Source organism: Balaenoptera physalus (assembly GCF_965194825.1).
Source record: "Balaenoptera physalus genome assembly, chromosome: 13".
Taxonomy (NCBI): domain Eukaryota; kingdom Metazoa; phylum Chordata; class Mammalia; order Artiodactyla; family Balaenopteridae; genus Balaenoptera; species Balaenoptera physalus.
Window position 1 is genome coordinate 106,994,997 of NC_138892.1, and position 16,476 is coordinate 107,011,472.

Consider the following 16,476-nt stretch of genomic DNA (forward strand, 5'->3'; position numbering starts at 1 on the left):
CGTCAGAGCGATTGTCTGCAGTGAGTTAAACCAGAGGCACCCGGACACGGTTTCCATGGCAACCCCTCCTGGCTCTAATGCAGCGCTGAGTTAAAAATGATGCCAAATAATCGGAGAGTGCAGGGAAGCGCAGCCAGCAGGCTGACCCCGCGTGCCTTCTATTTGCTGGGCTTTCGGGTGTGCGGGAGCTGAGAAGGCCACGTCATGGAGGGAGCGGGGGCTACGGGACAGTCTTTAGGGTCTGGGATTAGCAGGCCAGGCGAAGGACAGAAAGGCGGCTGGGAAGGCACGGGTCCCCCCAAAGTGCCCGGCGGCGCAGCCTCAGGACTTGTGACACACGTTTCCAAACGAGGCTCCGAGCAACCAGACCAAGCCCTTCCCTCCCTCCTCCATCCCAGCGTGGACGGCCGTGCCCTTGCTGGGGCGGGCGGACAAAGGGGCAGCCTGCCTGCTGGGCCGCTCCTCCCTGCCCTTTGCCCTGCACTCAGCCTGGGGGAGAAGACACGAGGGGCCCGCTCGCCTGCCCCTGGCAGCTGCGGGGTCCCCCACAATGCAGGCGCCCAACCCCAGTGCCCAGGATGGCTGAGAGCTGTGAGGACCTCACAGCTTCTCAGAACACGGTGGGGTCTGAGACGCGGAGACTGAGGGCAGGATCCTCAGGGCTCTCAGATGAGTGGGCAGGGGTGCAAAGGCCCTTCTAGGCTCCAAAAAGCTACAAAGCCGGGGCAGCTCGTGAGGCTCCCCGGGTACTCTCATGGCTTCTGTGGCCAATTGCAACAAAGGGTCGTGAGCCTGGGCCTTCAAGAGAGGCGATCTGAGCTTAAATTCTAGCTTCATTGACTATTAGCTGTGGGACTTTGGGCAAATAACATTTCTGGGCCTCAGTTTCCTCATCTGTAAAATGGAGCCAAACCAGGTCACCCCAGGGCTGGATGAGAACGTGCACGGGAGCACTGGACTCACGTATGGGCTCGGGCTTTAGCGTCTGAGTCACAAGCCCACTCCTCCCCTCAGTGGGCAGTGGAGGCGGAAGCGACACGAAGAGGGTGGGAAGGAGGTCTGGGCAGTCTCTGTCCTGTGTGACCTTGAGCAGATCTCTCAACCTCTCTGGGCTTCAGTTTACTGCATGAATTCTGTTAGATCTAAGGCCTCACAGCCGTATAAATAAAATGGCTCAGGAAGACTCCGCCTCCCCTCCGCCCCACATTTCATCTGGGAAAACATACAGACTGTGGCCCCGCAAACCACGCGCAGGGCCGCCTCCATCACTTGTGCCTCGTTCTCGACTCGGGCTCACAACTGCCCGGCCTCCCGGCCCAGGGGCAGCTCCTACCTGCAGCGATGGCTGTCTTGTTGTCCATGGTCACGGCTACAGCTGTGCTCACGGTCACCACCATCGGCTTGCCTGCATTTTCTGGGGGAAAAATTGTCCAGTCACTTTCTCCGCGCCTGAGGAGGAGCCGGGGTGGTGGGGTGGGCTGGGAAGCCCACTAAACAGCAAGCTAGGACGTTCCCTGAGTGAGCGAGGGGCTGCCCAGGAGGCTGCCTGCTACCACCACCTCGGGTCTTTGCGGAGCGCCTCGTACTTGCCTCCGATGTGCTGGGTGCCGCCGACCTCTCCATGCAGCTCCGAAGCTGCCAGGTCAGTGTGTGGTGGCCCCTGGCCGCCTGGACAGCGCCGCACCATCGGGTCCCTGACGCTGCGGGCCTGCTCTGTCTCAGGGCCCCAAAGCTGTCTGCATGCAGCTGCCCCACTGGAGGTCGGGGACCCACCCAGGAGACTCGCGTGGCATCAAGGGGCCCTTTCGAGCAGGGGATGGGCTGCGCTCCTGGACGCAGTGCTGGCTGACCCTGCGTTGTCCTTCATCAGTTACGAGTCAAGGTGACAATGACAGCCCCTTTGGGAAGCCAGACACCAGGGCTGCGATGGGCACAGAAGGCTGGCTGGCATCTGACACGTCCGAGGTGCCCCGTGAATCCTGGTGGCCTGCATGCCACTGCCCGGCTGGTCACTGCACGTCCGGGACACAGCCAGGCTCCGGGACCTGCCTGGAGGTACCTCCCCACCTCTTAGGAGAGCGAGGCCGCCAGGCACAGAATTCAGGTGGCAGCTTCAGCTCTGCATCAGCACAGAGCTTTCTGGCTCTGAGGGGCGCGGACGAGTGCATGCCCGCGGCTTCTGGATTTTACAGCCCTGGAAAAGGCACTCTTGTCTACGGATCAAGTGCGTCACTAAAAACCCTGAGAAAGGGGCACAGTTCTACCACGTGCTCGCTTGTTAGAATGTCTTTACATCAAACGTTGCTTGAAACCAACAGGTCGTGAGACTCTTACAGTGTCAGTCGTAGTGAAACTTAAATTCACCACCGGTTTCTCATATCTGCTGTTTTGCCAGGATTACCCATCCCACCTCGCTGGAACCAAGTATCTCACAGAAATCAGAAATTACTCTGCTTCTAGGAACTGACACAATGTAAGGTCGTCCTTGGCTCTAGGAATTGGCCATGACGAAGACACAAGAGACCACGACAGCCGCGGAAGCTGGCTTCCCCACCTTGCTTCTAGAAACGTCTGGAGGATCCTGATGGGGTGACCCCCGCGCCGTTCCCGGCCGCAAGCTGCTTTCAGGACAGACCCGTTGTGTGTGCTCCGCGGGCTCGGAGGAAACGCCCAAGCGAAGGTGTGGGGCGCTAATGACGCGGTCTCTGGGGATATCAGGGATCTCAGGGCCTGCGTCACCAGGCACCCGGGTGAATGAGCCGGCTACCAGGCGGTAGCGGGGCAGGCCCAGGGGCTGGCCCAGGAAGCAGGGCTGTGGATGCAGGGGCACCAGGCCTGAGCCGCCGGGGCTTCGCCGAGACTCTGCTCTGTGCTGGCAGGTTTCTCAGCACCGACTGCAAAAGGCAGCTCCGCGTGGGCAGAGCTCGCCCACCAGGCCCAGGCGGAGGGCTGCAGTTAGCCTGGGCAGGCGGGGCCCTCCCCTCACCCTGCAGCCGCCCCTCCACCTCCTCAGGGGAACCCCTCCATTAAAACTGTCGGTTTCTCCCTTTGGGGGAGGATGGGAGCGTGCAGGGTTCCCCCCGCCCGGCCGCCGGCCGCCCCTCCTCATCTCGCTCTCTGTTCCCGCCCACCACCCTCCTGCCCCCGCCCCAGAAAGCCCCCGGCAGCCCGCAGGCCCATCCCGGCGACACTGTGGCAGGACGGCGCCCGTCACCATGGCGGAGGGCAGGGCCTCACCCCAGAACCCCCCGGGACGCCGTGGGCCCTCCTGTTCCGGGTGGCGCCGGAAGGGGAAGCTGCCTCTGGCGCCGGTTCCAGTGCGGGAAGGGGCCCCTCGCGGGCGCGCCCTGGGGTCACAGCACCTTACACACAGTGAAGTGCGGAGAGGCCCCCGGTGTCCCCCCGCTGTGGGGTCCGGGCGAGCCACAGCACTCTCTGAACCCCGGACTCTCCCTGTGTAAGAAGAGGGCGCGCGCACCGGATGAGCGGCACGTGGAGAAGCGTTCTGTAAAGCAGGTCAGCAACACGCGGGGCGGAGGATGCGGAGGAAGGGCACCCGGAGGGCAGGTGCTGCCTGCAGCCGCGGGCGGGGCCCCGGGGCCTGGGCCTCCCCAGCCGGCAGCTCAGCTCGGGGAGGTTCCCGTCGGGCGGCTTGAGGGTGGTTTTGGTGGCGGCGGTGGCAGGAGGCTATTGGCGGACGGGCGGCCTGGAGGGAGGACACGGCTTCATCCCAAGTCGGCTCCCGGCCGCCCTTTTCCCCACGTCTCCCCTCCTCACCGCCAACCTTGGCTCGCTCGGCCAGGACGACGAGGATACCTGCAGGCCCTCTCTCCCCACGGTGCTGAGGTCAGGACCCCCAGACGTGACTCTGGGACCCTCTTTGGGCCATGGTCACTTCAAGTGCGAATTGAGAGGGTGAGGCTTTGCAGCTCCAAGGTCCTTTGTGTCCTAAATGTTGTGCGGCTTTCTTGGCGCTCTGTTAAGGCCACTTAACGTTTCCCGTTCGGGTTATTTCTCAGCATGGGGGCCGGGCTGGGAGTTGGGGGCTCCAGGGCTGTGGAGCCCCCCTGGCCCTTGGACTAGCAGGTCTGTGCTGGCTGGTGCCTGAGGCCCCATCAGCCATCACCTCACGCCCTGCAGCCCCCAGCGGCCTGGCGGCCGGGAGGCGCCCCGTTATTACCGGGAGCTGCCGGGGAGCAGGCCAGGGCTCGGCCATCCTCCTGGGATATAGTCTGTTCCAGACAGCACGGCAGCCCCCCACGGAATAAAGTCTGTTCCTTTCGTGGTTTGAGCAACTCTCAGAAACACTCAGATGTTTGGAAATACAGGACTCTCCAGAGGCCAACTGTCCCAATGTCCTCCTATGCGGAATTTGGGCTAGAATCCAGCTCTTCCTGACTTTCGGGTCAAACCCCTTTCATTTGTTACGGTTGGACTTTCAAACTGCATTGTTGATTGCCGGCCAGGGAACGAAATGATCCACCCAGGGCGCAGGTGGAGGCCAGCGGGGTGAGCGGACGCCGAGGTCTCGACGTTCGGTCCTGTATCTCGTTGCGGTTTCCCACCCCAAGCGCGGCGGAAGGAGGGATGCCCTGGCCCCCCTGCCCTGGAGCTTGGGGTGTGGATTACCTGGTCCCTCTGCCGAGTAGAGGTTGAAGACCATGCTGCCCGGAGGCTGCTCGGCGGCCTGGCGGTACCACAGAGGGAAGCGGTCCAGGGTGAACGTGCTGGCCTCGTCCGCCGGCGTCAGGAACCTCCTGCAAGGAGAGGGCTCTGGCACCTCCCCCAGATCCGGGAGCACGGTCTTCCCTATCTCCTCGTTCCTACGAGGTCAACTCGGCTGGGCCAGGGGAGCGACTCCCCTCTGCCTTGGTGGGGTTGCAGAAGAAAAGATTAACCCCTGAATGGGAGTTGCCCCAGAGGATGATCCCCAGCAGTTCCTGCCTTTTCCAGAATCGAATGCTGGTGCATCTGAGGGCACATCGTAGGAAGAGTGGAGGGCCTGTGTGATGAAAGAGCCTTTCCACCTCTCTGTACACTCCTTGCCTGCGGGGTTTATTTCTTTGGGGTACAACCTAATTTCTCTTTGTCAAGCTGATTAGCACGTCTGTAGGAGAGAACTGTATAGTCATAGAGGGTCATAAATTCCCCCAAATGGTTACTGCAACAGCTACTGCCACAGGCAGTAGAGTCTTCTTTTGGGGGGCAGCTCTACCTTGCTAATTATGGTTTTGCACTGCTGGGCTCAGCCCGCCGACAGAAGGGAGTGTTGGCCCAGAGCAGACTGGGAGGGAAGCAGGGAGAATCTAGTAGGGGTTAAAAGAGTGACTGTGGATAACCTGCAGGTGGACAACTGAGGTTTGATTCTGGTCGTGCTTGGCTCAGGGCTCTCAGAAGCCCACCTGCCTGGCTGCATTGTCCTGGGCTGCAATGACGCCAGGGGCCAGGCAAGGGGAGCCCCCTGGAGGTGTGCAGTGCACGCGCGGTCGTTCGTGGGGCTGGTTCATGACTCAGGAGGGTCTGTCTCTACCGACTTCCCTCCTCCGTTCTCGGAAGCCTTTTGGAGAGGGTGCAGGGGTATCCGAGACCCTCCCCTCACACTGCCTGGTGTGGTCCCCGGTCCAGCCTGGGCCACAGGAAGAAGTGGATGTGCGTTTTTCCTACTGGGGGAGGAAGTTTAAGGGGATGAGGGTGGTGAGCTTGGGGAGGAAAGTTCCCAGGTGGCTCGAGGCCTTCGGGTGAGTCTGCAGTTCTCCCACTGGATCTGGTCCACCTGGGTCACCTGTCGTGTCTCTAACCGGCAGAGGAAGGGCTGGCTAGGCAGGATGCTTCCTGGGTTTCCACCTCTCAGGGAGGGAGTGGGGAGGGGGAGGGCCACTTAATGCCTCTTCCTAGAAGCCTCTGCTTCCTGGAAATGGCGGGTCTGTCTTGTAGTCCGTGAGGAAGACCCCCTGGATGGTGCCCTCCTGGGGCTGTGGGTGGGCAGGAGGCGAGGACACTGGGGTCAGGTCTGCGCAGGAGACCTCTTGGCTGTTCCCCCCAGGTGCCCGGCGGGCCCACCTACTTGAGTCTCATGGTCTGCAGAGTAGCAGGTGGCTTCGCTCCCCTACCCACAGCATGCTCCCCCGGGCACCCCCTTTGCTGCAGTGCCGGGTGGGACACCCTGGTGGGCTGGTCCCGGGTGGCTTTGCTGGGAGTGGGGCTTCTCAGCCTCAGCACCGCTGATGTTCTGGGCCCGGCAACTGCTGGGGGGCGTTTCGGTGCACTGCGGGCTGTGCAGCGGCATCCCTGGCCTCTACCCACGGGATGCCAGTAGCAACCCCCTGCCCTCCCCCAGCTGTGACATCCAGAACTGTCTCCAGGGTGGGGGGGGCAGAATTACCCACATCTGAGAATTTCGGGCTTGGGGGAGGGGAAAGTTGTTGACAAAGGACGGGCGCGGCCGGAAGATTCAGCCCATCGCTCAGAGATCTGTCCCGGCGGGAAGACCGCATCTGGTTCCCCTCTTGGGAGTGAATGGGGATGAGCCCAGGATGGGACCAAGCCTGGCTGGAAGGGGTGCTTCTCCGGCTGTCCCAGTCTGTAAACCCGAACCCTTCCTCCCCCCGTACTCTTGGAGTCCAGCACAGGTCTGCCCGCAAACCACAGGGGCACCCCAGGGACCCCGCTCCCTGGCCTCCGGCAGGACTCACTTGTCAGAGACCTTCTCGGAGCCCACGAACAGGCTGCTTCTGAGGAGGCCGGCCCGGGTGCCCAGGAAGGCCATGTCCACCACATGCTCGGACTCACTGCGGGCAGACAGAGCAGAAGTCGTCACCGCGGGCCCGGGGAGGAGGGATGGGGGCACCGGGAGGACCTGCAGGCCTCTCCCAGCGCCGGGCCCTCCGACTGGGGTGGGTGGGGGCAGGTGGGTTGGTCTCTCGGGGGGATGCCGCACGCTGGCCGTCCGCTGTGAGCATCCCTGGGCTGCACCTGCCCTCGTTCGTGGGTCCCCTGGGCCTCTGCCCCTCTGCGTGCACGCAGCTTTGCGGGGAGTTAGCTCTGGAAGACAGAAGGAACCCAGGAAGAGAGATTTTGTCCCGGGACCTAAGGAAAGTAACTCCTTGTGACCAGCACACACTTAGTACCTCGCCATGTGAAGCCCTTTTCAAATGTTTGCCTTATTCCTGAGACGGGGAAGGAGCAGACTGTCCACATCCACCGAGAGGCGTCTGGGCAGACCTCACGCCTTTGCCAACAAGCCTTGGGAGAGCCCGCGGGCTGGAGGGCGCTGCTCCTTCTCACGTCCCCGAGCGGCCCCGTGAGGACCATGACCCACCCGGGAGAGTCACCTTTTTTGAAATTTCAACCTTACTGAGGTACAACGGACATAAAACTGTAAGGTAGTTGAAGCGTACATTATGGTGACTTGATATAGGTACACGTTGTGAGAGGATTCCCTCCATTGCGGGTGCATGTGTGTGCACACGGCGCGTGCGTGTGAACATTTAAGTTCTACTCCCTTAGCTAATCTCAGTGACACAATCCAGCGTTCCAACTAGAATCACCACCCTCAGGCCTTACTCATTTAACAGCTGGAAGTCCGTGCCCTTCACCAGCCTCTCCCCATGTATCCCACCGCCAGCCCCCAGCAACTGTTTGTCTACTCCATGTTTCTATGAGTTACTTTTTTTTTTAGATCCCACATATAAGTGATACCGCACAGTATTCATCTCTTTCTGTCTGACTTATTTCACTTAACATAATGCCCTCTAGGTTCATCCATGTTGTTGCAAGTGGCAGGATTTTCTTCTTTTGAAAGGCTGAGTAATATTCCATTGAATATACACACCACACCTTCTTTATCCGTTCATCCATCAGTGGACACTTGGGTTGTTTCCATGTCTTGGCTACTGTGAATAATGCTGCAGTGAACAGGAGGGTCCAGATATCTCTTCAATAGTCTGCTTTTGTTTTCTTTGGATAAACACCCAGAAGTGGGATTGCTGGGTCCTGTGATAGTTCTATTTTTAATTTTTTGAGGACCCTCCATACTGTTTTCCATAGTGTCAAAATCAGTTTACGTTCCCACCAATAGTGCACAAGTGTTCCCCTTTCTCCACATCCTCGCCAACACTTGTCATTGCTTGTCTTTTTGATAATAGTCATTCCAACAGGTATAAGGTGACATCTCACTGTGGTTTTTTTTTTTTAATTTATTTTGGGCTGTGTTGGGTCTTTGTTGCTGCGTGTGGGGTTTCTCTAGTTGTGGCCAGCAGGGGCTACTCTTTGTCGCGGTGCACGGGCTTCTCTTGCTGCGGAGCATGGGCTCTACGCGCACAGGCTTCAGTAGTTGTGGCATGCGGGCTCAGTAGTTGTGGCTCACGGGCTCTAGAGCGCAGATTCAGTAGTTGTGGTACACAGGCTTAGTTGCTCCGTGGCATGTGGGATCTTCCTGGACCAGGGCTCGGACCCATGTCCCCTGCATTGGCAGGCAGATTCTTAACCACTGCGCCACCAGGGAAGTTCCTCAGTGTGGTTTTGACTTGCATCTCCTTGATGATTAGTGATGTTTAGCACCTTTTCATGTCCCTATTGGCCATTTGTAGATCTTCTTTGGAAAAATGTCTATTCAGTTCCTCTGCCCTTAAAAAAAAAATCAGATTGTTTTGTTGCTAATGAGTTGTGTGAGTTCTTTTATATATAGTGGATATTAACCCCCTGTCAGATATATGATTTGCAAATACATCCTTTTGCATGTGGCTGTCCAGTTTCCCCAACACCATTTATTGCGTAAACTATCTTTCCCCATTGTATATTCTTGATTCCTTTGTTGTAATTAATTGACCATATCTGCCTGGGTTTATTTCTGACTATTCTGTTCCATTGATCTATGTTTTTGTTTTTCCAATAACATACTGTTTTGATTACTGTAGCTTTGCAATATAGTTTGAAATCAAGGCACACGACGCCTACAGCTTTGTTCTTTTTCTCAAGATTGTTTTGGCTATTCAGGGTCTTTTGTGGTTCCATACAAATTTTAGGATTGGTTTTTCTATTTCTGTGAAAAAATGACATTGGGATTTTGATAGAGGTTGCATTGAATCTGTAGATGGCTTTGGGTAGTATGGCTATCTTAACAATATTAATTATTTCAATCCATGGACATTCAACTTCTTTTATCAATGTCTTATAGTTTCCAGTGTATAAATCTTTCAACTCAGTTAAATTTATCCCTAATTATTTTATTATTTTGATGCGATTGTAAATGGAATTGTTTTCTTAATTTCTCTTTCTGATAATTTGTTATTAGTGGACAGAAACACAACTGATTTTTGTATATTGAAATTGAAATGGTATCTTGCAATTTTACTGAATTTGTTTATTAGTTCTAACAGTATTTTTGTGTGGAGTCTTTAGGGTTTTCTATTTATAATATCATGTCATCTGCAAATAGAGTTAGTTTTGCTTTTTCCTTTCCAATTTGGATGTCTTTTATCTCTTTCTCTCGCCTGACTGCTATGGCTAGGACTTCCACTATTAGGTTGAATAGAAGTGGTGAAAGTGGGCATCCTTGTCTTCTTCCTGATCTTAGAGAAAAAACTTTCAACTTTTCACCGTTTCACCAGTAGCTGTGGGCTTATTATATATGGCTTTTATTTCATCACTTCTAACTTTTTTCATATTCTTGCCCCAGCCCAATTCATTGCAGGCTATTACCCGATTTCTCTCAGTGTCTAGATCGGTGTTTTTTAGTGAGTGTATAAAGTAGGCAATATCCAAAGCATTGCCAAGGGGAAGTATTTCTTCCTCGAGGCTCAGATGTTGCGGCTGCTGGGGTCGCCTAACGACTCTGTGTTGGAGGCTGCACGGTGCACTGTCAACTGACAGTACCTGGAGCTGGATTGGAACGCCTGGTCCACAGTCTGGAAAATCACTGAGGAAAGGGTGTGGGGTGTGGACGGGGCTGCCCCCCTCTGGTGGTGTAGAGACCAGAGTCTCTGGGGGTGGGACCTATGCCCCTGTGCATCTCTGACAAGCTTCCCTATGCAATTCTCTGTTCAAAAGTAGAGAGACTAGCTAATGAGAACCCTGCACCCACAACTCGGCTTCAACAATTACCATCCTTGCCAATCCTCTGTCATCTACAGCACCCCCAGACCCTCCACTAGATTATTTTGTAAATTTTATTTATTTATTTATTTTTATTTTTGGCTGTGTTGGGTCTTTGTTGCTGCGCACGGGCTTTCTTTAGTTGCGGCAAGTGGGGTCTACTCTTCATTGCGGTGCGCAGGCTTCTCATTGCGGTGGCTTCTCCTGTTGCGGAGCACGGGCTCTAGGAACATGGGCTTCGGTAGTTGTGGTACGTGGGCTCAGTAGTTGTGGCTTGCGGTCTCAGTAGTTGTGGCTTGCAGGCTCTAGAGCACAGGCTCAGTAGTTGTGGTGCATGGGCTTAGCTGCTCCACGGCATGTGGGATCTTCCCGGACCAGGGCTCGAACCTGTGTCCCCTACATTGGCAGGCGGATTCTTAACCACTGTGCCACCAGGGAAGTCCCCTTGGTTTCTTCTTTATTCTATTTATACTTGACTAAAGAAAAACTTCTCCTCACTATCTGTTTATCCTGAGGCATAATTTGTAAGAAGAGGCAGGATAAAGAATTGTGTCTCTGTTTCTTCACCAGTTTGTACAAGTATGAACTGGTTTCCTAACGTCTTCCAAAGATGACCAAGAAGATTGTTCCTTCAGTATTACTTTGCACACAGGATTTTAGCACGTTTAATGTGCTCTCACCCACTGCAGTTGTTACCAGTGGTCCTGCTCTGACTGCCCCTCGTCTGGCCGGTGAGAGCCCCTTCGGTGCGTGTCCGACGTCCTGTTGGCAAAACCTCCTTAGTCTTTGGTGACTTGCTCCTGGGGTGACAAGGTGCCCCCAGCTCATTCTGTCCACCCCCTGCCCCTGACCCGGAATCGGACACTTCTCCAGGGATCACTGGCTCATTCTAGTGAGAACTTCTTAAAGCGGACACTGCAAGTCCACAAGCTGGGTCTGGGGTGTTCACTGAGGTCGGTCCTTTCAGTGGACAAGGCCCCCCTTTGTTTCTTTCAGGGAAAATACATGAGTTCTTGGTATTCCCAACTCATATTTAGGGTCCCATCTAAACTTCCTTTGATTTAAAAAATTTGCACCTCTTTTCTCGTTGGTTGAAAACCTTGTCCCTAATGACATTAACAATACTATGTGATCTGTCTGTCCATGTAGTTTGAGAATAACAGTGCCAATAAATATGGTTTCTAGAAACGTGCTTATTGAACACAGTTTTTAAGATTTTATTTGTTTAGTGTTTACAGCTCTGTGTTTCCAAGTCCCTTGAAAGAAGTCCCCGATGTGTGGTTATTGCACGAGCTTGATACACAGCCAGGTTTATTTGTTTCATTTGCTTTCAGATTTTTAGAGCTTATTTCTTAAAATTTAGTGTTATAATGATATAAAGCATTTACATGGTTCCAAAGTCAAATATGCAAAATAAGCCATATTCAGAAGTCTGTTTCTGTCTCCATCCCTCTGTTCCTTCACTCTTCCTACAAGTAACCTTTTTTGTTTGCTTGGTTACTTTTCCATTAAAATATGTAGATATATATGTACATACATATATATGTTTATATACGGTGTAAGTAACAACGAAGATATATTTGCATTTTCTCTTTTAGATAAACAGCAGGGTGTTATTATACACAATTTTCTCCATTGCTGAGACCTTCCATGGCAATATATATAGTTCTCAGTTTTCAAGGCTACATAGTATTCCATTAGGTGGATCCACCAGGGCTTATTTAACTAGGCTCCTAGTGATGGACATTTAGGTTATTTCCAATCTTTTACTGTTACAAAGAGTGCTGTAACGAATAGCTCACGTGTATGTCTTTGGGATTCATTCCCAGGAGCAGGATTGCTGGCCAGAGTGTAAGTGCGTACGTCACTTTGGCAGATACTGTCAGATTCCCCTCCACAGGCTTTGAAACATTTTGCGTTCCCACCAACAGCGCACAAGAGTGTCTGATTCCCCACAGTCTCGTAACAATGCCCGTCAACAAACGTAAATGGTTGTCAGTCTAAGTGACAAGTACAACCTCAGTCCACCTTCAATTTGCAATCCTTTTATTATGAGCTGGATTGAGCACTTTTTCATACAACTGAGGACTAGCTGCATGAAGTCTCCGAACTGTCTCTTGGTCATTTTCCCCGTAAGTGGTTGGTGGTTGGTCTTTCACTTCTCTATTGTTGAAGTTATCGATCACGAATATATAATACAGGGACAGTCACTTTTTCTTTGTTTTTTTAAGTTGCCAACATTTTTCCAGTTTGTCATTTCTCTTTTCACCTTGCTCATGTTTGTTTGTGTGTTTTTTTGCCAAATAAACATTTTATGTTGTTAAATTTATCAGTCATTCCCTTATTGCTTCTGAATTCTGAGCCATCGTTGGGAAAACTTTCCCCACTCCTAGATTGTAGAGCAACTGGCTCATGTTTTCTGCTAGCGCTTCTGTGGTTTCATTTTCTACATTTAAATCTCTGAGTCATTTGGACTTTATCCAGGTATACGGTGTGAGGAAAGAATACAGCGTTATTGCTCTGCAGATGGCTCTCAAACCGGTTAGTATTACATAGTCCATCTTTCCCTCCCTGGTCTGACATGATGCCCTTGTCATACACTAAATTTCCACATGCATTTAGATGAATTTGTGGATTTTCTTTTCCATTCCCTTGGTCTGCCTGTCTATTCCTGTGTCAAAACCACACTTTATAAATTGCAGAGGTTCTGCAACGTTTTACTATCTTGTGGGACCAGCCTTCCTTCGTTGCCTTTCTTTTTCAGCGTTTTCCTGGCTATTCTTTTTTTTTTTTTATTTTATTATTTTTGGCTGTGCTGGGTCTTCGTTTCTGTGCGAGTGCTTTCTCTAGTTGAGGCGAGCAGGGGCCACTCTTCATCGCGGTGCGCGGGCCTCTCACTATCGCGGCCTCTCTTGTTGCGGAGCACAGGCTCCAGACGCGCAGGCTCAGTAATTGTGGCTCACGGGCCCAGTTGCTCCGCGGCATGTGGGATCTTCCCAGACCAGGGCTCGAACCTGTGTCCCCTGCATTGGCAGGCAGATTCGCAACCACTGCGCCACCAGGGATCCCTGGCTATTCTTGCCTGTTCTTCCAAATGAACTTCATACTGCCTATGTTTTCTTCTAGGAGTTTTATGATTTCAGGTCTTACATTAAAGTCTTTAATCCATTTAGGCTGATTTTTGTGTATGGTGTGAGACAGTGGTCTAGTTTCTTTTCTTTCTTTTTGCATATGGCTGTCCAGTTTTCCTGACACCATTTGTTAAAGAGACTATCCTTTCTCCAGTGTATATTCTTTGCTCCTTTGTCAAACAGCAGTTGTCCACATATGTGTGTGTTTATTTCTCTGCTCTCAATTCTGTTCCATTGATCTATGTCTCTGTTTTTCTGCCAGTACCATGCTGTTTTGATGACCCCAGGTCATCTTTCCTGAAATATTCTTTCCCTGGTCAAGAATATGTGTTCTCAATGTTTCCCAACATTAAAAACTCAGCTAATTTCTGAACTTGGAAAGATAAAGATTGTGTCTTCTCTCCAAACCTAGTGAGCCAGCCCCCACTGTAGAAGGCAGGACAGTACAGGGGCCAAGAGTCTGGACCCTGGAAACAGGCTACCTGGTTTTGACTCCAGCTCGGCCACTTATGAGGCAGATGACCTTGGGCAAGTTACTTATCTCTTCTGCCTTGGTTTCCTCATCTGAAAAGTGGGGATAATGATAGGACCTATATTGTAGGGTTGTTGTGAGGATCAAAAGGCTTAATGTACACTAAGTACTTGGAACAGTGCCTGGCCCTCTGTATTCTTCTTCATTCTTTAGTTTTATTTAATTTTGAATAGATAATACAGTCACATGGCTCAAATTGGTATCAAAAAGTTATATAGTGAAAAGTGTCCCTTCATCCCTGTTTCAGTTACCCATTCTTCTAACCAGAAGCAACCAGTGAGAACTGTTTCCTATATAGCCTTCCATAGATAGTTTATACATACACACTCCCCTATATTACGTTTTTCCCCCTTTAACAGAAATGGTAGCGTACCACCAGGCACTGTTCTGCATCTTGCTTTTTAAACAGGTGTTTGTTCCTATAAGATTCTGTCAGTGTTTTCACGAGGACAGCACTAGGAGAGGTCTGACGTCGTCCTGATGTCGAAGTTGACTCTCACTGTTCAGGAACAGGTGTGGCCCCTGCGTCCTTCCCCTCATTAGTACCTTACACCCTCCTGGCACTCACATGCACACACGTGCTCACACACTCACGTCCATTCATCTCTTCTTTCTACCTTCCTGCTAAGCACCAGAGCCCCAGGTGAAGGAGAGCAGAGGGAGAGAGGAAACCCACGGGGCTAGGACTCACGTTTGTACTGCACGGGGCGCCGACCTCCCCTGCTGGAAACGAGGCCCCAGTCGGCTTGAGCCGCTCCCTCCGGGCCCTTTGGCTAATGGGAGGGGAGGCGGCAGCAGCAGGGCCCTCGTGGAAGCTTTGCCAAGTCCCTGCTGTCCCAGGGCCGTCACTCCCACACCTTCCCATCCTCCTCTCAGGACAAAGGACACAGCGGGAGGCCCTGCCTCAGCCCAGGGACCCCAGGGGCGGGACCCGCAGCCCCACCAGCACGTACTCGGAGGTGTTGAGGGACAGTGCAGTCCAGTGTGCCTCCATGGGGGCCGTCACCACCGCGTCAAACAGCAGCTCCTGCAACAGTTCCTCGTCGCCTGGGGCAAAATACGGAGACCACCCTCTTACTGCCCCCCTGGTCGGGAGCTCAGCTCACCCCCACTCAGGGGCCCTGAACTTCAGGCACGAGACGTGCTTCGAGCTGGAGGAGGTCGGCTAAGGGGGCCAGGAGGCCGCATCCTCAGCCTCCACCGTGCGGGCAGAACCAAGGGACTGCCAGGCCTTTCCAGCTCTTGGGCTCCATGAAACCAGGAGGCCCACCCGCCAGCCGTCCTCCCCTCCCCTCCCCCCCTCCCCCCTCCCCCCCCCCCACCATTGGGCTCCGTCGTGGCCTCGCCTCCCGGGCGCCTAAACCTGCCCGGGGCCTGCGCACACCTTGGTCCGGATGATCCCGCCCCCTACTTGCGTGGACGGCCCTTCCTTTTCCCTCCGCCTCTCTAACACGATTCTTTACGTTCACTGCGGTGAAATCCACACAGCACACACCCGACCGATAGCGTGCAGTCTGGGCATTTACACTTGCACAGAGACGGGCAGCCCTCACCTCCACAGCGCAACGTTTTCATGACCCCCGAGGAGATCCACTCGGTGGCTCCTTTCTGTCCTCAGCTGCAGTGACGCCTCCTGACGAGGGGCCCCCGACCACGGTTAGAGCAGCCCCCTCTCCCCCTATGGCACCTACTCACGGCCTTACACCCCTGCATCGACACACGTGCCGCTTCCCGGTTCCCTGTCTTCTCCCCTAGAGCACAGACCCCGTGGGCACGACGGCCTGGCCTGTGGGTCATTGGTAGCTTCACTGCCCCTCTGCCCCCCCAGGCCCGGCGCAGACTTGTGGGTGGAATGAATGAATGAATGAATGAATGAGGCCTTGTCAGGCTGGCACGGGACGCGGGGTCTTCTCCCGGGTGGGACACTGATGGGACAGGATGACCCGTGCCTCCTTCCAAAGAGGAAGAAGAGGGACCACGTGGAGGGTGGCCCTGTGACTCCCCAGCTGCATTAGTGCAGGGACTTGGGGTCACCTGGGAACCCGGCTTAGGAAACACTCAACAGACACAGCGTCCAAGAGACAGGACTTGAGGGAGCAGAGTGTCAGCTCCTGGCTGGGGGCGAGGACGGACCTGATGGGCAGGCCAGCATCCTTCACTGTGGGAGCCTTAACAGTGCCTGGGTGACAGACGCTTAAGAGACCCCGCTCCCTGCCGTGGGGACACACCTGTGCCCCTGCAGGTCCCAGCGCTCTCAGTCACCGGCGTGGCCCCGGTAAGGCTGGCTCTGTCCTCTCCTTCGGGGACTCCCTGCTCTCCCTAAGCCATCGTGAGGTCTGCAAATGGGGCCCCTCTTCCCACCGCCCCGCCCGCCGCCCAGCCCACTGTCCCCACAGAGTCCCGAGCTCCGGGGCCGGAGAGGCACTCACACTCCAGGGCTGGGTCCCGCCTGGTCAGGAAGCGGACCACGGCCTCCAGCTGGCTGAGCTTGCGGTGCTCGGGGTCGATGTCCGTGACGCAGTAGATCCTGGAACCCACGGAGCCCGTTACCCAGAGCCCACAGCCTGCTCGGTTCCCCCGCCCCGAGCCCCTGTCCTCACCAGTCGCTGGCCAGGCTCAGGTCCGGGTGAAGCAGGTCGTGCAGGCCTGAAAGCAAAGTCCACGCTCACCCACTGCCCAGAGTTTGCGTACCGAGTGCTCTAGAAGCAGCATCGGGGAAGG

The 16,476-nt window shown here is 54.3% G+C and overlaps 1 protein-coding gene across 1 annotated transcript in view; it reads right to left on the minus strand.

Moving 5' to 3' along the window:
• The window catches only part of CACNA2D4 (calcium voltage-gated channel auxiliary subunit alpha2delta 4), an 81,173-nt gene that overhangs the window by 30,891 nt on the left and 33,806 nt on the right, over positions 1-16,476 (minus strand). The window contains 6 exon segments of the mRNA XM_082422103.1: positions 1,334-1,414; positions 4,630-4,757; positions 6,693-6,788; positions 14,709-14,802; positions 16,185-16,282; positions 16,356-16,401. Coding sequence (XP_082278229.1) covers positions 1,334-1,414; positions 4,630-4,757; positions 6,693-6,788; positions 14,709-14,802; positions 16,185-16,282; positions 16,356-16,401 — 543 coding nt within the window.